Below are 20,229 nucleotides of genomic sequence, written 5' to 3'. Positions count from 1 at the left end.
ATTTTGGTTTGTCACGCATGCAACACGTGCCATGCTGCACGTGCTGTGTTTCAGTTTTTTATTTCAGAATCATTCTCATTCAATAAATCAAATGTTTGATTTCTTCCGAGGATATTTCTGAAATTGTTCAGTTTTCCGGCACAGAACAACGAGAATACGTTGTTCATATAGCCAGTGGCATCGCCAGTCCAGAAAAGGCTGCGAGCGAAACAAGGCGGACTATAATTTAAACATTTAACTTTAAAAATGAGAGAAAACAATATTATTTGCAAAAAAAAAACAACTTTTTAAACTTATTATCTAAATACATAATAATATATAGCTACATTCGGTGTATATACCATACTATAGCTATATTATATTCGTAGCTATAAATTCGGTGTAACCATCATCCACCCCTGTGCATTTTCTCAGCGGATTTGAAATAATTTTGTTAGTGGTCTGGGAGATAACTGGGGGTACACGACTCTCCTAGTTCCCCTAAACGTCTACCCAATCTTGATAGCCAAATAATATAAGTGAGTATGTACAAAATAATAATTTTTACAAGATTCAGTAGCTCTTGTACAAGTTCAGGTTTATATAATATACCGTTTCGCGATTTTAAACAAGAACAGCTTTTGTGAAAAAATGACTGTATTTAAAATGGCTCAATTTACTTCCGGTTGGATTTCGCTGCAGTGGAATCGTGCTAAATCGTAGCAAAGCAATTTGTGTAGAAATATGACTATTGATCTGTGCGCGATAATTGAAGTAAATCGATTGTTCAAATTGAAACGCTTTAATTTTATTTTTTCTACAAAATTGCGACTAGTATCTTCGTGTAATATTTGTTATGGTGATGTTTGAAACTCGTACGTATCAGACTATATATTGCTATTCTCCCCGACGAAGTTTTTAATATTAAGTTTGAGGAGGTTGTACTTCTTCAATCACAATACGAGAGACTGATTCCCAACCAGTGTAACCATCTGCGAGAGTCCTGCTTCCACACCTGCCTATCCAGAACCCCACGCGTACATGACCTTTAGGAACCTGGTCACAGTATCCTTCAATATGGCGGTGACGATGAGGGTTGATTTGGCTTGACATAGCATAAAGAAGCCCTTCAATTGTCGCTGGTTTTGCACATTCTGCGCCATCAAATGTAAAATACCAACGATCGCAAGCACTGTCGCCGCGTGAACGTAAATTTCCTTCGTAAAACACACGGAGTGAGGTGTTGTCATATTTCTTGTTGAAAATACAGTTCTATGCACGTGAGAAGAGGTGTTACATTCAAATATTAATATATGTAAAATATTTAATTGTGTAATACGAAATAATGTTCGTACTTGCGTTGGAGATTTTAGCACAGATTTTTTATGTATTATCCAGAATCCGGAAATTTAGTCACAAACTTTATCATTTACCTGTATCAAGCCAGTGTTTTTATGAATCGTCTCTCTTCCAAACACATTGTTTCCAATTTGATTTCACAAGGTCTGCGTAATCGCACCCTTTCTCTCGAAGCTCTCCTTTCTCCCCAGGCTCCCCTTTTGCGCCAGTAAGACCACGTGGTCCTGGCAGGCCGTGAGTTCCTGGAACACCAGGGATACCTGGGATACCCGGAGAATTACAGGTCGTCTGTGAAGGCTAACAATAACGATAGTTTTTAATTTGACTGTATTTGACAAATATGTAGATGACTAAATGTAGATGTAGATGGCTCGTCCATGTAAGACAAACGCAACGTACCGAAGTGATTTTACCCGTTCATATCTATAACGAATCATTCTCACAACAACGTATTCACTATAGATTAAATTTCAAAGATATTAGATTGCTTGTGTTTCTTCACCATATATGGTTCGTTGTTACAAGAAGGGTATTAAGCTGGGTTATGCACGGAATTTTTAGCTATAGCTATTAACATTTTTAGATGGATATATATGTTGTTGGAATTTTGAATCATGCAAAATATATATTGTAGGGCATGCCTTAACAGTAACAACCTAAATTTTTGAAGGACCGACATAAACAAGTCGTAATTCAAGCAATTTCAACAAAGCAGTTTTGTTCAACCAACAGTGCTTTACAATGATAAAGGTCTGTTTACTGAATTGGAAGCTTTGCAAAGATTAATCTATCGTGATGTATCGTCAAGCATTCTCCGAAATACAAGACTAGAAGTTCTAGAATCTTAAGTAAAGCCCCATCAATTATGAATTGTTTTTGCAAAGACTTGATATAGCTACGTTAACTTTCGCTCTTCATTCGCTCATAACTATTTGTTCAGGCAAATCATGAACTATTGCTTCCGTTCTATAGAAAGATAATTTTTTAGGAATGCCCTACCGTGGCCCTGCCTCGGCTTCTGACGACTGTTATTTCAGCCACACAAACAAATAAGAAAATAATCTCTAACTTTTTCTTCATCTTGAAATATTTCGTTGTCATTCCTTGATGAAACTCTTCTTCCAGTGATCTGTCTGCCCTTTGTCCTACCAGTGCATACACTGTCTCATTTTAACGAATTCCAAGTTGTATTACGTCCCAACCCACATATGGTGAGAGTCTTGAGCAGTGGCAATGATGTGCGTCATATATTACCCTTGGCTACTGTGAAATCTTGAACGAGATGAGTGCATCAGAGGCGACCAGAAAGACAATTGTAGAGATTGTATGGTAAACTAAAGCTCTTCCTCAAATGAAAAGCTTTTTTTTTTAATCAACAGACCAATTGAAGAATAAATTCAGCCTAAAATTAAAGACAGTCGCTGTTATGAGGTCTTACTACGCTCGCGGTTTTGAAAAAAGTATCCCAAAAATGGCGGCATATTCGTCATCGTGAGAGAGGCTAATTCTAACTGGTATTACGCTTCGATCAGGCATGGTGGAAAGTACGGAGTGCGGAGTACGGAGTCGGAGTACTGTGGGAGGAATAACTAAAAATGGCAATAAGAGATATATGCATCATATTACCAGGAGTACCATAGGAATTAACGCCTATAAGCCACCTGACACCTCTTATACTTCCTATGTAATAAACACAATTATGTGACTGAAGCAAAAACCCGAAGATCAAAGTCATGCGATGATACTCTATTTTCTGTCGTGATTCTTGGCTTGCTTGGTATTATCGATATCTAGCACCCTCGTGCAATTGTGTGTTGCTTATACTTACTACGAAACGATCTAAACGCTTAAACATCAAAATCGAACGATCAACAGGTGCTGGACGCGTTCCGCTCACCTGGTGAGGACCTTAGGAAGACGTATGCTCATATTACCATTGTCGTCAGCGCTTTTTTATAGAACGCGGTTAAAATGTGCAAAAAATTGTCTTTTCACTTCGATCTGATAGACAAACTCTCAGACCATTATTGACCGCCAAGTGTTCTGATCAAAGAATCTTATATTTCATATCTATAATAGTTTGTTATTTCTTGGCGCGAACTCTTCATTTTGATGGGCTGTCGATAGTTGAAAGAGATTTACACCTGTAATTCTGTTTGGTCTCTTGAATGACAATACTCACTTTCAGTCTAGATCTTCTGCTATTTATATTCAGGCTTATGAAGCTTCGTGAGGCGATACTTCCCAATTCACAACAAGGCATCGCCTTCAAACCAGTATCCGAATCTCCCGGACCACTGTTCTCTCATCCTTTTTTATTCATCCAACAATCGTCTTCGCTATATTGAAGGCTACTGTAACGCTATTATTTAATTAGTGACGGTAGCTTTCGAAATAGCGGCGAAGATCGGGTCGACTTGAAACTATACCGTCGTTTGCTGCGTCAAATGTAAACCTTAATTAATTGAAAACACCGTGTCTTTGAGAATGTTCGTTCGTAAACGTAAAAGCAGTGGTGGCGTGTCACAATTCCATCTTAGTAGAACTTGCAGTGGCTAAAGTTGCGATTATCATCGCATTTTTAGTGGATTTTGTATAAAACCTTGACACATATGAAACTTTAGGCGTGTTGGTGACAGACAATGGGGTAAATTTCGTCATGTCACCCCTATGACTAAAGTAACCTTGAACGAGAAGGGTGCATTGAAGGGCACCAGAAGCCGCGCACGAAAATCACTGAGGATGGACATCATTAAACCCATGAAAGGAGTTAACACATGCAATGATACTTCGATATTTTACTCGTACTCGTCTTGCAATCGTTTCCTATTGATATCTATGGTTCCAATTTTACAAGGCGTCTTGTTATAAAATAAGTGAAAGATTCCTAGAAATGTATCAAATATCAAAAAAAGTTAAAAAGGCATCTATTTAGAAAGGAACATTTATTGATTTATTCATTGATTCTCTGCCTCAACGATCTATATTTATAACTTATTAGGTAACAATTCATGCAGATCAAATTTCACTCTCACATCTATACATTTTGCATAAAAAAACTGAACGATTAGGTCTATATTTTTAATATATAATATAAAATTTGATGTAATGTAATATAATCATTAGTTTGTATTAAGAGCAATCGTTTTAATTGTTTTAATTTCTTGGGACAAATTTTGAGAACATGCACGTCAATGGATAGGTATTTGACAAGTATAGTGCAAGACCTTATTGTGAGGTTATCAATATGCAATTGAGACATAAAAATACAAGTAATAGGCCTCTCATAACGACGCCAAACGTATCTAAAAAGCCACCTATACTTCGTGTAATATCAGTCTTTAATACCTTTTAAATGATTTATTGCTATAAAACTGACTCCTTTATTGATGTAGTTGCATATTTTAAGAGAAAACTCGTGGAGAACTTTGTATATATGACACTTTTACTATATGTATGTGCGGAATGGCCTCATGGTGAGGTTATGAAGATACGATTGGGACAAAAATAATACAAGCAATTCCTTTCATTTCTGACATGGTTTTATTGATATGAGATGGACTCTTCTACTGATGCAATCTCGTATATTTAAAGGCAAATTCCCACGAGATTTGCATATTTAACATTTTATTCTTTTTTTCCGTGTGCAAAAGTCAGACCTTTTTGGGAGGTTATATATATTTGGGAGGGGCTAAAGTTGCGATTATCATCGTATTTTCAGTGGATTTTGTACTAAACCACGGCTGAGTCATATATAATAAAACTTTGGAAATGCTGATGACAGACGATATATGGGGGAAGTCGTCATATTACCCCTATCACTGAAGTATCCCTAAGGGTGCATTACCAGATGCAAAAATATCGTCGAGGATGAACATCCATGAAAGGAGTTAACACATGCAATGATACTTCGATATTTTACTCGTACTCGTCTTACAATCGTTTCCTATCGATATCCTTTGTTCCGATGCAATTCTCATATGATGCTAAATTCAGCAGATAAAACTATACCGACAGTGCCTGAATGGACACGTCGTAGCGCCATATCGTAATTGAAGTGAAAAGGTATATCTATGAAGGCATCACTTTACATCTATTGTTGTCGTCTGCTGATGATGGACCGGATTTGAACTTTATACTACGCATAACATTGAGTTAACCTTTAACGTTAAGGACCATAGAATAGCACCAGCTGAGGCAATACAACAAAAATTATCAAAGTGGCACAATCAGGGGTCAGGTGTTGCGGCATTAAATAGATAAAAAACAACTTGTGGTCGTTTTGAGAATGAATATATTTAACATATACCGACAAGAGTCTCTTAGGCTTAGCAGGAGACCTTTGCGGTTTCTTTGCTTATTTTGATCAGTTGTAATTCGTCACTCCAATCATCGCAATCATAGTTTTTCGTGAGAAAGTTTCTAAGTTTGAGGAGGTGGTACTTCTTCAATCACAATACGAGACACTGATTTATAACCAGTGTCACCATTTCCGAGAGTACCTCCCGGACACCTGCCTATCCAGAACCCCACGCGTACATGACCTTTAGGAACCTGGTCACAGTATCCTTCAATATGGCGGTGACGATAAGGGTTTTCATTGGTTGATGCAAGATAAACAATCCCTTCAATTGTCGCAGGTTTTGTACATTCTGCGCCATCGAATGTAAAATACCATCGATTGCAGACACCACTGCCATAGGATTGTAATGTTCCTTCGTAAAAGACACGCAGTGAGGTGTTGTCATATTTCTTAGTGAAGATACAGTTCTATGAATATGAAGAAATAAGTTGTTTTTTTTGACATTTAATTACTAACCCGGGATCTATATTTGGGTGATAATTCCTGGATTTTGGACATGAGCATACTACCTATATTTGTGTCTCACTTAATCTCGGGCTATTAACTGCTGATCGTTTAATTTCTTGTAAACCTCTTGACCAGTACTTATCTAAATCTATGTTACTAATCCATCCATCCATACGTAATCCCTACTTTCATCATTATCTTAATCGTAGTAATTAAACGTAGTATTACCTGTATCAAACCAGTGTTTTTACCATCCCGCCTTTTCCACACGCACTGTTTCCAATTTGATCTTACCAGATTTACGTAATCGTATCCCTCCGCTCCGTATTTATCTACGTCACAGTTTTGTCTCCCAAGAGGGTTGGTGCACAACTCGAAATCTTTAAATTTGGCTAATTTTCCGATGCGCGATTTAATTTCGTTCACATGATACAGCAATTCATCCAAGAGGAACAAATATACAGTTCTTTTGATGCTGTTCGATTAGTTTAGATTTAATTCGGGTAAGAATATATTTAATACATGTAAATTCTGGTCCTATTTTAATAATATCGCTGCTATTTTGCCGTTTAATCAGATGTGGTCGTGTATGGGCGCGTTGACATGTCGCAGTTTGCACAGGATTGAAGATTTAATATAGCGAGAATTCCAAAGTGTAAGACAAAGCCATTGTATCATGCGGTTTCTTTACATTTTTGAACAATTGAACTTCTATACTTTTTAAAGTACGATGTGCTTCTGAATTTCGCGATCCAACGACATTTAGGTTCGCAAGGCATCTAAATGAGTATGAACTGTATTGTTTATGTTCAGAAGTTTTATATTGAAGACTGGCACGTACGCGGCACGCCAGAACAGGCGTCTTGTTATAAAATAAATGAAAGATTCCTAGAAGTGTATCAGATATCAAATACAGTTAAAAAGGCATCTATTTAGAAAGGAACATTTAAATCGTTCGTTAATTTGAATTCATGCCCTCTATGCCTCAACGATCTATTTAACTTATTAGGTAACAATTCATGCCGATCAAATTTCACTCTCACATCTATACATTTTGCATAAAAAAACTAATTTGTGATTGCTGTAAACTTCACAAAGCTCTTTGCTAAAATGGATTATTTTTGTGTTCTTTTAATAACATAAAATAAACGAGGAAAGTTAAATTGTCAACACTCGGGGAATATTTAAGTCATTATAAGAATGAGGTTTGTAGCAGAAAATATTTTATGTGCGATTAGGTCTATATTTTTAATATATAATGTCAAATTTGATGTAATGTAATATAATCATTAGTTTGTATTAAAGGGAAATAGCAATATATTTTTTTATTTTCTCATTTTAAAGAACTTTGAAAACTGTATTTAATTCTCTTTTACCGTTTTTTTATATGTTGCTTACTTCTACAAATATTTTGATCGAAAGGAATGAAATATCCGCCATCTTGGATAATTTTTGATCTCATTAACGGTAGTTTTGGTGACGTCACAACAGGGGTTGGCCATATAAAAGTATTCGTTGCTGGCCAAATATTGATTGGTAGATGTTTTAAAGGTGTTGAGTGATCTTGATATTTCGAAGAGCATACAGAGTATAGTTTTGAGTGCAAAATGATTGGTGGTTGTCGAGATAGAAGTATTGCGTGACCCATGTTGTGACGTAACTGTATATCTACAAAAATCCAAGATGGCGGATATTTCATTCTTTTCGATCAAAATATTTGTAGAAGTAAGCAAGATATAAAAAAACGGTAAAAGAGAATTAAATATAGTTTTCAAAGCTCTTTCAAATAAGAAAATAAACAAATATATTGCCATTTCCCTTTAAGGTGGCTCGGGACAGTTTTCAAGAATTCCATTGATCATCACTTTGACACGTTCGAACAACGCATTTTTGTGATTTATTCCAGAGATATTCGGGGTTTTATATATTTTGATGTCTCTACTTTTGAATCGTATTAGTTTTAGTAACAGATCGTCCGTTGCTATGGCGACATACGTGTACAAAATTCACTCCAAAATGGCCAATTGCCTCGGATAGTTGGAAAACAAGCACGGTGTCTCCCAATTTTTTTTTCGTTCATTATTTTACTTGGAAGAAAAACTAACAATTGGCAAAATATAAAAAAATTCTATTATGCCAAATTTTTGAAAAATGTAAAAATGAATTTTTTTCAATATTTTTTTTTGCCATTATAGAATTTTTTTATATTTTGCCAATTGTTAGTTTTTCTTCCAAGTAAAATAATGGACGAAAAAAAATTGGGGGTCACCGTGCTTGTTTTCCAACTATCCGAGGCAATTGGCCATTTTGGAGTGAATTTTGTACACGTATGTCGCCATAGCAACGGACGATTTGTTACTAAAACTAATACGATTCAAAAGCAGAAACTTCAAAATATTTAAAAACCTCAATATCTCTAGAATAAATCATAAAAATGTGTTGTTTGAACGTGTCAAAGTGATAACGATGGAATTTTTGAAAACTGTATCGAGCCACCTTAAGAGCAACCGTTTTAATTTCTTGGGACAATTTTTGAGAACACGTCAATGGATAGGCATTTGCAAGACAAGCGTAGTGCAAGTTTAGTGCAGGTTTCATAATATCCAAAGCCCCGTTTACAATACACTCAATTTATTGCCACGGCATAGCTAAAGTGGGTAGCTTTGTTTTGGTAGCTTGAGCATTAATAAAATGGGCACGGGAACCCATTTTAGCCATGCCGTGCCGATAAATTGAGTGTAGTGTAAACGGGGCTTAATTGTTTTCAAGCTTGTGGAGGTGGTACTTCTTCAATCACAATACGAGACACTGCGTTCCAACCAGTATAACCATCTCCGGCTCTACGACCTTCACATTTGCCTATCCAGAACCCCACACGTACATGACCTTTCGGAACCTGATCGCAGTATCCTTCGATATGGCGGTGACGATGAGGGTTTTCATTGGTTCCAACGGAAACAATCCCTTCAATTGTCGCTGGTTTTACACATTCTGCGCCATCAAATGTAAAATACCATCGATTGCAGACCTCACCGCCATAGGATCGGAATGTTCCTTCGTAAAACACACGAAGTGAGGTGTTGTCATATTTCTTGTTAAAGATACAGTTCTATGTGAGAAAAGTGAAAATATGTTACATTAATAAATGTAATAATAGCTATTCGGCAGTATGTAATATTTGTATGTCACAAGCTCCGTCGCAGGGCATTTCCACGTCGAAAGTAAGACCCTGGGTACGAGGTTGCGTATTTCATTGCAAATTTTAGCTTATGATTTTTGAGCCTAATTTTCCCTAAACATAGCCCGTTAAAACTATATAGTCTTCCTACTGTAATATAATGAAAAAATCTTCGGTCAACAATTTTTCAAAACCGTGTTAAATTACGAGATATGTACAACTTCATTCAAAAAGGGGAAAGTTCGTCCTTAACTAATATTTAAAACATAGCAATATTCCGTCAAGCGGGATTATATACTAAACCTCATCGTTTTACCTGTATTAAGCCAGCGTCTTTTTCATCCACCCTCTTCCAAACACATTGTTTCCAATTTGACTTCACAAGATTCACGTAATCGCATCCTTCCGCTCCAGACTCCCCTTTCGCTCCACGTTCTCCTTTTGCACCAGTGAGACCACGTGGTCCGGGCAGGCCATAATTTCCTGGAACACCAGGGATACCTGGGATACCTGGCGAATTACAGCTCGCTTGTAAAGGCTAACAACCAATAAAAATATATGAATCGATGAGAGTAATACAATTCATAAAGAGAAATATCTCGTTTATACTTGCGATTTTTGCTGCGATTTATGTACGATTTTCTTCTTTTGATAGACGAGTAATTAGTTACGAATGCTCTGATGTGTACGAGCTACTATTTAAACATCCGTAACTAATTCACTCGTTCACATCTATCAAAGGGAGAAAATCGCACATGAAATCGCAGCAAATATTTGCAGTGTAACGAGCTCTTAGACGAGTATGCTCATTAATTGGATTATCAAATTCAAATTTGTAATCAAAATATTACGAAGCAATGTTTAATAGCAAATACCTCAAACAATTAGGACATATAATTGCGGTATAATTTGACAATTAAGATTTAACAAACGGTAGTTGCAGGGATGAAGGTCTTGGTTGATGGATAAAATCAAATTTACGTGATGAATCCTCAAGAACCATTGCTCATTTAGCAATCGATAAGAAAAATTCTAAACTCAATTTAATTGCATCCATACTGAGTGTAGCAGCTATTTAAAAATATATTCTTTCAAGAGAACCTACCGCAGGTATAGTTTGACTCTTGACGACTGTTACCTCAGCCACACAAACAAATAAGAAGATAATCACGAACTTCATCTTCATCTTGAACAATGTTATCCAAATGAAACTCTTTTGCCAATGATCAGTCTTTCCTCTGCACTGCCAGTATATATACTGTCTGATTTCAATGAGTTCCAACTCGTATTACACTTCCGACCTATGCATGGTAAGAATGCTTATAGAAATAGTATCGGAGGATGTGCCGAGTGCATGGGATGCTTGTAATTCTTATGTCACACAAGTCACATATATCTCTATTTTTGTATGTTCCGTCTGGCATTGAAATAATGCAAGTAAGACACATATTTATAGAATATATAAATCAAAGAAAATAATTTTTTAATATTCCTGACTTTATTATATAACGGTAAACCTTACATGGTAACTATGGTATTAATCCTGTATTATGTGGTGAAAATAAGATATAATATGAGAAATTCCTTTAATTCCTGATATCATCCTCGTATGGTAGACCTTGTATGGTAACTATGGTATTAATCATGTATTATGTGATGAAAATAAGATATAATATGAGAAATTCTTTTAATTCCTGATATGATTCTCATATGGTAGACCTTGTATGGTAACTATGGTATTAATCATGTATTATGTGATGAAAATAAGATATAATATGAGAAATTCTTTTAATTCCTGATATGATTCTCATATGGTAGACCTTGTATGGTAACTATGGTATTAATCATGTATTATGTGATGAAAATAAGATATAATATGAGAAATTCTTTTAATTCCTGATATGATTCTCATATGGTAGACCTTGTATGGTAACTATGGTATTAATCATGTATTATGTGATGAAAAAAAGATATAATATGAGAAATTCTTTTAATTCCTGATATGATCCTCATACGACGGACTATGTATTAATATAATCTACAAAGGGTCCCAAAAAAAAATCAGCTCTATTAAAATCAAGCCTTTGTTAGAATCTGATTGCCTTAATATTATGATAAACCCAATTGAAATCAAGACGCTTTATTTGAATGCCTCAACCTAATAACTATGCTATTTACACACTACTGCGTTGATCATGCATTCAAATTCCAACAAAAGCTTCATTTCAATAGGGGGGACTTTTTTGGGGACACCCTGTATATTTAAAATCAGACTGACAGTAGGTTATTGTGATTAAAGTATATAAACAGAGCACAACAGCTACCACATGTGGCATGTTATTTCACGAGTTACCACATGTTACTTGAAGGGGCTGCTATACGCTGCCCCTAGTTATATTGGAAAGAAACGAATTTAACTTTATGCACGTAGGCCTAGAGCTTACTTAAAGGTATATATAGGGGGCCACGTTAAAAAATGATTTGACATCCTAACGAATGCGAACGTTACAGTCGTGTCAGTTTTACAAATATAACGCGTTTAAATTTTAATTCCTAACAAGAACATTCTAATCAAATCAAAGTGAAATATTCTGAAGGTCAATTTTAGACGAACTCTCGTCCTCAAGATGTTTAAAAGCAAGCAAACGCGTTGAGGTTTTTTCTTGTATGACATATAATTCTATTATTGTATGTGCAGAATGACCTTATTGTAAGGTTATCAATATGCAATTGAGACATAAAAATACTAGTAATCGGCCTTTCTCATAACGATGCCAAATGTATCTAAAAAGCCACCTATACTTCGTGTAATATCAGTCTTTAATGCCTTTTATATGGTTTATTGCTCTAAAACTGACTCCTATATGGATGTAGTTGCATATTTTAAGAGCAAACTCGTGGAGAACTTTGTATATATGACACTTTATTACTATATGTATGTGCGGAATGACCTCATGGTGAGGTTATGAAGATACGATCGGGACAAAAATAACACAAGCAATTCCTTTCATTTCTGACATGGTTTTATTGATATAAGATGGATTCTTCTACGGATGCAATCTCGTATATTTAAAGGCAAATTCCCACGAGATTTGCATATTTAACATTTTATTCTTTTTTTCCCGTGTGCAAAAGTCAGATCTTATTGAAAGGTTATATAGAGTTAAAATTAGAGCCCCAAAAATAATTGCAGGTTTTCTGATATGAAATTCCTGATATAGTGCGTAAACGACGAACCTTGTATGGTAATGAAAGAAATGCGTTAACTTGAGCAGAAATACGGAACGGTTTTATCCAAACCAGCAGTGCTAATGGATAGCCTTTGCAACATTTGATACATGCTTAACAGCCATATTTACCACAATAAGCCGAAGTAAGATCACTTTCCACTTTATATTCTGTCATTTTCGTAATTTTCACTAATCTTGAAATTCGTATTTTTAAACTACAACTCTTCTTGTTCTTAAATGATTAAGTTTATTAAATTTTAATAACTGTCAACGTTTCAATTTTTGTTTTTTACAAAATTGTGACCAGTATCTTACGTCTAATATTTGTTATGGTGATGTGTGAAACTCGTACTTATCAGACTAGATATTGCTATTCTCCTCGACGAAGTTTTTAATATTAAGTTTGAGGAGGTGGTACTTCTTCAATCACAATACGAGAGACTGAATGCCAACCAGTGTTACCATCTCCAACTCCTTGACTTGCACACCTGCCTATCCGGAATCCCACCCGTACAAGACCTTTAGGAACCTGGTCACAGAAGCCTTCGATATGGCGGGTACGAATAGGGTTGACGTGAGTTAATTTAACATAAACAACTCCTTCAATAGTCGCTGGTTTTGTACATTCTGCACCATCAAATGTAAAGTACCATCGATTGCAGACACTACTGCCATAGGATCGGAGTGTCCCTTCGTAAAACACACGAAGTGAGGTGTTGCCATATTTTTTGTTGAAGACACAGTTCTATATGAAAAAAAGCTAAAATAAGCATTTTTTACAGTTGAACACTAGCGAATAATATCTACTTTAGAACATACCCAACTGAGTTTAATCTATGAAAAATTTACGTTCAATTTTGGCGAAACTGTATCAAATTACCGGGATGTACAAATCTATTCTAAAAAGAAGTATACTTCTTCTTATACTTAAAAAACACTCCATCGTTTGAACTTTCATCACATATAACTGAATAGCTGAGTATACTGTATAGCTTGAAACATTCGTATATATAGCTGAATTTTAAAAGAAAGCATGGCTTTTGACAGGATTTTAAAGCTATGCATACCTGTGGTCCCATAACAACGTTAGGGAGTTTACGATTTCCGACGCCGCCAGCTTGACGACGCGCATGAAAAACAAAGAAACTCGACATGCGAGACAATAGGTATGCATAATGCGTAATTAATTTTCCATAGCTTATTTCAAGCAAAATAATGTGACTAGCGACGTCTCAGATCATAAACTCCCTAATTCTTGGATCCTTAAGGCTGTTTTCCACTTACGCGTTTTTCATACGCACGTTCACGCACGTGAAAGTCTAAATCCTTATACATGTTACCTCTGAAAAAACTAAGTGAATAAATCGAAGGAACTTAGTTTTCTGCATATTTTAGTATGCATTAGTTGACCTAGATGTTAAATAATAAAAATTTAAAAGCATTTTAAATTTTCCGTACGTGTACGTGCGTATAAAAAACGCGTAAGTGGAAAGCAACCTTAAATTTCAAAAATTTGATCGCCTATACTTACTTTAATGCGTAATCGTAGCTTTGCTTTGCACTACCCAATTTAAACGTTATGGTTTTACCTGTATCAAGCCAGTGTCTTTACCATCCTCCCTCTTCCAAACGCATTGTTTCCAATTTGACTTCACAAGATCTGCGTAATCGTATCCTTTTGCTCCAGACTCCCCTTTTGCTCCAGGCTCCCCTTTCTCTCCGGACCCCTCTTTCTCCCCAGGCTCCCCTTTCGCGCCAGTTAGACCACGCGGTCCGGGCAGGCCATGAGTTCCTGGAACACCAGGGATACCGGGGATACCTGGAGGATTACAGCTCGCTTGTAAAGGCTAACAACCAATAAAAATATGTGAATCGATGAGAGTAATGCAATTCATAAAGAGACATGGCTCGTTTACACTTGCGATTTTTGCTGCGATTTTATGTACGATTTTCTCCTTTTGATAGATGTGAACGAGTAATTAGCTACGAATGCTTTGATGTATAAGAGCTCCTATTTAAACATCCGTAACTAATTCACTCGTTCACATCTATCAAAAGGAGAAAATCGCACATAAAATCGCAGCAAAGATTGCAAGTGTAAACGAGCCTTAAGACTGGTATGCTCATTGGATTATCACATGGAAGAATATTCAAATTTGTAATCAAAATATTACGAAGCAAGGTTTAATAGTGATTACCTCAAACAATTAGGAGACATAAATGCGTTATTATTTAACAATTTAAATTTAACAAACGGTAGTTGCAGGGATGAAGGTCTTGGTTGACGGATAAAATCAAATTTACGTGATGAATCCTCAAGTGGATACTGATATTGTTGTTATCGCTACGCCTAACTTTGCAAGAACCATTGCTCATTTAGCGATGGATAAGAAAAATTCTAATTAATTGCATCCATACTGAGTGTAGCAGCTATTTAAAAATATATTCTTTCAAGAGATCGTACGTACCGTGGGTTTAGTTTGGCTTCTGACGACTGTTATCTCAGCCACACAAACAAGAAAATAATCACGAACTTCATCTTGAACAATGTTATCCAAATGAAACTCTTTTGCCAATGATCAGTCTTTCCTCTGCACTGCCAGTATATATACTGTCTGATTTCAATGAGTTGCAACTCGTATTACAATTCCGGTCGACGTATGGTAAGAATCCTTAGAAACAGTATTGACAGATGTGCTGGTGAGATGCTCTGTTCACACGATCCAAATTTTGTTGAATCCATTCCAATGCACTTCTGACGTATGGAATGTAGTCTGTTATTGGTAAAGCAGTACTGCATTTGGCTTCAGGGCACTTGCTGTTCATATACATTGCAAGACAACAGACTATAAAACATCCATTGGAAGTGAATTGGTGTGAACAATTCACATGTTTTTCTATTTTTGTATGCTCCGTCTGACATTAAAATAATGCAATTAAGACACATATTTATAGAATATATAAGTCAGAGAAAGTAATTTTTTAATATTCCTGACTTTATTATATAACGGTATACCTTATATGGTAACTATGGTATTAATCATGTATTATGTGATGAAAATAAGATATAATATGAGAAATTCTTTTAATTCCTGATATGATCCTTATATGATAGACCTTGTATGGTAACTATGGTATTAATCATGTATTTTGTGATGAAAATAAGATATAATATGAGAAATTCCTTTAATTTCTGATGTGATCCTCATATGGTAGACCTTGTATGGTAACTATGGTATTATCATGTATTATGTGATGAAAATAAGATATAATATGAGAAATTCCTTTAATTCCTGATGTGATCCTCATATGGTAGACCTTGTATGGTAATGAGACGACGGACTATGTATTGATATAATCAACAGGGGGTCCCAAAAAAAGTCCCCTCTATTGAAATCAAGCCTTTGTTAGAATCTGATTGCCTTAATATTATGATAAACCCAATTGAAAGCAAGACGCTTTATTTGAATGCCTCAACCTAATAACTATGCTATTTGCACACTACTGCGTTGATCATGCATTCAAATTCCAACAAAAGCTTCATTTCAGTAGGGGGGGACTTTTTTGGGGACACCCGGTATATATCAGACTGACAGCAGGTTATTGTGATTAAAATATAGATATAGCGCAACAGCTACCACATGTGGCATATTATTTAAAGAGTTACCACATGTTACTTGAAGAGGCTGCTATACGCTGCCCCTAGTTATATTGGACGTAGGCCTAGAACTTACTTAAAGGTATATATATAGGGTGCCACGTTAAAAAATGATTTGATATCCTAACAAATGCGAACGTTATAGTCGTGTCAGTTTTAACGCTTTTAAACTTTAGTTCCTAACAAAAACATTCTAATCAAATCAAAGTGAAGTATTTTGAAGGTCAATATTAGGCGAACTCTCGTCCTCAAGATGTTTAAAAGCAAGCAAACACGTTGAGGTTTTTCCATATACGCATGACCTAATTCTATTATTGTATGTGCAGAATGACCTTATTGTGAGGTTATCAATATGCAATTGAGACATAAAAATACAAGTAATAGCTAGACCTTTCTCATAACGACGTCAAAAGTTTCTAAAAAGCTACCTAAACTTCGTATAACATCACTCTTTAATACCCTTTATATGATTAATTGATGTAAAACTGACTTTGTATATATGACACTTTATTACTATATGTATGTGCGGAATGACCTCATGCTGAGGTTATGAAGATACGATTGGGACAAAAATAATACAAGCAATTCCTTTCATTTCTGACATGGTGTTATTGATATGAGATGGTTTTATTGATATGAGATGGAATCTTCTACTGATGCAATCTTGTATATTTAAATTAAATTCCCACGAGATTTGCATATTTAACATTTTATTCTTTTTTTCCGTGTGCAAAAGTCAGACCTTTTAGAGAGGTCTTAGAATTAATTAGAGCCCAAAAATAATCGCAGGTTTTTTCTGATATGAAATTCCTGATATGGTGCGTAAACGACGAACCTTGTATGGTAATGAAAGGAATGCGTTAATTGAGTAGAAATACGTTACGGTTTTATCCGAACCAGCAGTGCTAATGGGTAGCCTTTGCAACATTTGATGCATGATTAACAGCCATATTTACCGCAATAAGCCAAAGTAAGATCACTTTTCACTTTTATGTTCTGTCGTTTTCCTAATTTTCACTAATCTTGAAATTCGTATTTTTAAATTACAACTTTTCTTGTTCGTAAATGATTAAGTTTATTAAGTTTTAATAACCGTCAACGTTTCAAATTTTTTTTTCTTTACAAAATTGTGACCAGTATCCTACGTCTAATATTTGTTATGGTGATGTTTGAAACTCGTACTAGATATTGTTATTCTCCTCGACAAAGTTTAATATTAAGTTTGAGAAGGTGGTACTTCTTCAATCACAATACGAGAGACTGAATGCCAACCAGTATGACCATCTGCGATATTATAACTTCCACACCTGCCTATCCAAAAGCCCACACGTACATGACCTTTAGGAACCTGGTCACAGTAACCTTCGATATGGCGGGTACGAATAGCGTTGGTGTGAGTTGTTTGAACGTAAACAACTCCTTCAATTGTTGCTGGTTTTACACATTCTGCGCCATCAAATGTGAAATACCATCGATTACAGACACCATTGCCACGGGAACGTAAGCTTCCTTCGTAAAACACACGCAGTGAGGTGTTGTCGTATTTTTTGCTGAAGATACAGTTGTATATGAAAAAATTAAAAGGCTAAAATAAGCATTTTTTCACAGTTGAACACTAGCGAATAATGCCCGCTTTAAAACATACCCGACTGAGTTTAATATGTGAAAAATTGACGGTCATTTTTGCGAAACTGTATATCAAATTACAGGGATGTACAAATATATTCTAAAAAGAAGTATACTTATTTTCTTCTTATCCTTTATGAACTGTCATCGTTTGAACTTTCATCACATATAACTGAATAACTGAGTATTGCTGTATAGCTTTAAGCGTTCGTATATATAGCTGAATTTTAAAAGGAAGGCATAGCTTCTAAAATGATTTTAAAGCTATGCCCCCCCCCAATTATCGATGTTGCGGCGTGCCTGACAACGTTCGTGAGTTTACGATTCACGACGCCGCCAGCCTGACGACGCGCATGAAAAACAAAGAAACTCGACTTGCGAGACAATAGGTATGCATAACGTAATTAATTTTCCATAGCTTATTTCAAGCAAAATAATGTGACTAGCGACGTCGCTGATCATAAACTCCCTAACTCTTAGATCCTTAATTTTAAAAATTTGCTCATACGATCGCTTATACTTACTTAAATGCGTCATCGTAGCTTTGCTTTGCACTATCCGATATAAACGTTATGCTTGTACCTGTATTAAGCCAATGTCTTTACCATCCTCCCTGTTCCAAACACATTGTTTCCAATTTGACTTCACCAGGTCTGCGTAATCGTATCCTTTCGCTGCAGAATCCCCTTTTGCTCCAGACTCCCCTTTTGCTCCAGACTCTCCTTTCGCTCCAGGTTCTCCTTTCGCCCCAGGCTCCCCTTTCTCTCCTGGCCCCTCTTTCTCCCCAGTTTCCCCTTTCGCGCCAGTGAGACCACGTGGTCCGGGCAGGGATACCAGGAGAATTACAGGATGTCTGTGAAAGCGAAAAAGTAATAAAAATATTTGATCTGATTAGCGAAATATTCTGGTATGTGATTCTTTGGCCCGATTTATACTAGAGAGATCATCCGTCTCGACGAACTTGGGCTAGCGAAGAATAGTTTGTCTTCTAGTCCGTCTGTTTGTAAACTCGGGCAAACACACGGATCATCCCTCAACGCGAGTTATCCGCATATAGTTCGTCTATTTAGACGAATTTCAATGGGTTGTTCGTCTTGACGCATCATCCGTCTATTAGTATAAATACGGGTTGCGTCCCGTATTATTACTACAAAATACTCCCGTACTACAAAATATTTATCATAAAATGGCTCTTGTTTGTGCGCATTCTTTTCACTACATAAATAACTATTTCGTTTAACGTATTCGACTATTCGTCTACATAGTTCGTCGTGTGTTTATACTCAGACGAATGATTTGGCAGACGGATAATTCGTCTGTTGTATAAATCGGGTTATTGTCGCACATTGATTGCGCGGAATTTTGGAAATTAGATATACAGATGGAAATGAAATTAGAAATTATAATCAGAATATAATATGCGGTTTAATAGTAATATATACCCTAATTTGTTTAGGAGACATACATGTCGCAATTTAGACGAACAACAACTCGTTGCAGAATTCTTCATGAATAATTCAGCTAAAAATTGTTGCAAGCTCAGCTAAAAGTTGTTAAAGGATTTCCATTCAGTGCAAAATGTTGCGCGATCGATTTTTTGCGATCGCTTTCTTTTGAATTGTTTTCATTCAAGCTCATCTAATCGTAATAGTGCCGCTTGGCTGTTTGCATTTCAAAAGAAAGCGATCGCAAAAATCGCACATCATTTTGCACTGAATGGAAATCCGCCTTTATTGTAGATTTTATAATCTCTCAATCATCAATATTGCCGTTCCTCGCTAACTGAAGGATGGATAAATTCTGAATCTAAATGAATTGTTTTAATATACTAATAGCTCTTTCAAAAATAACACTGCGATGACCTACCGCGGGTTTAGTTTGACTTCTGACGACTGTTATCCCAGCCACATAAACAAATAGGATGATAATCAGGAACTTCATCTTGAAATATTGTATTCAATTTCGAATCAGTTGAAACTCTTTTGCCAATGATCTAGCAGGTCTCTGTACTACCAGTATTTATACTGTCTCATTTCAATGAGTCAAAATCGTACTAAACGGATACTACTCTTGTTACCACAATGGAAACAAACGCCTACTTAAAATCGTTTTAATTTTACTCCGAGATAAAAGTAATGCCGCTAAATTTAATACGGAAATACCAAACCTGAGAGAATAAAAGCCAGGAGAGAGTGAAAGACTATTGAAAACAATCAAGGTACATCTTTTGAAAAAACAACAACAAACGTCTCTGATGTCAGTTCACGACATTCCAAAGTGGAATGAAAGTATTACTAAATTTATAAATCACTAAAATCACTATAAATTTAGTATCACTAAATTTACTACGAAATCCAAAAATCCATGAAAAATAAAAACAAATAATGAA

The 20,229-nt window shown here is 35.8% G+C and overlaps 2 protein-coding genes and 1 pseudogene across 2 annotated transcripts in view; 1 reads left to right on the top strand and 2 right to left on the bottom strand.

Moving 5' to 3' along the window:
• LOC114525223 (alcohol dehydrogenase class-3-like) overlaps positions 1-20,229 on the top strand; it is a 99,503-nt gene that overhangs the window by 4,509 nt on the left and 74,765 nt on the right.
• Positions 734-19,800, bottom strand: LOC114525225 (annotated as a pseudogene).
• Positions 8,913-10,523, bottom strand: LOC114525224 (collagen triple helix repeat-containing protein 1-like). Its single transcript, XM_028546451.1, has 3 exons — positions 10,432-10,523; positions 9,643-9,864; positions 8,913-9,257 (listed from the first exon to the last, which is right to left on the bottom strand). The coding sequence occupies exons 1-3, from the start codon at positions 10,510-10,512 to the stop codon at positions 8,913-8,915; spliced, it is 648 nt and encodes a 215-aa protein (XP_028402252.1). The 5' UTR covers positions 10,513-10,523.

Source organism: Dendronephthya gigantea, unplaced genomic scaffold, assembly GCF_004324835.1.
Source record: "Dendronephthya gigantea isolate DGI-Jeju-01 unplaced genomic scaffold, DenGig_1.0 000033F, whole genome shotgun sequence".
NCBI lineage: Eukaryota > Metazoa > Cnidaria > Anthozoa > Malacalcyonacea > Nephtheidae > Dendronephthya > Dendronephthya gigantea.
This window is presented reverse-complemented; position numbering and strand designations above follow the sequence as displayed.

What these genes read in the sequence shown, in the direction of transcription:
- LOC114525224 (XM_028546451.1), bottom strand. Translation starts at nt 10,512, where the DNA reads ATGAAGATGAAGTTCGTGATTATCTTCTTATTTGTTTGTGTGGCTGAG. An exon ending in AGAGTCAAACTATACCTGCG is followed by an intron (nt 9,865 to 10,431) that starts GTAGGTTCTCTT and finishes ATTGGTTGTTAG; the next exon opens with CCTTTACAAGCGAGCTGTAA. An exon ending in AAGACGCTGGCTTAATACAG is followed by an intron (nt 9,258 to 9,642) that starts GTAAAACGATGA and finishes TTTCTCACATAG; the next exon opens with AACTGTATCTTTAACAAGAA.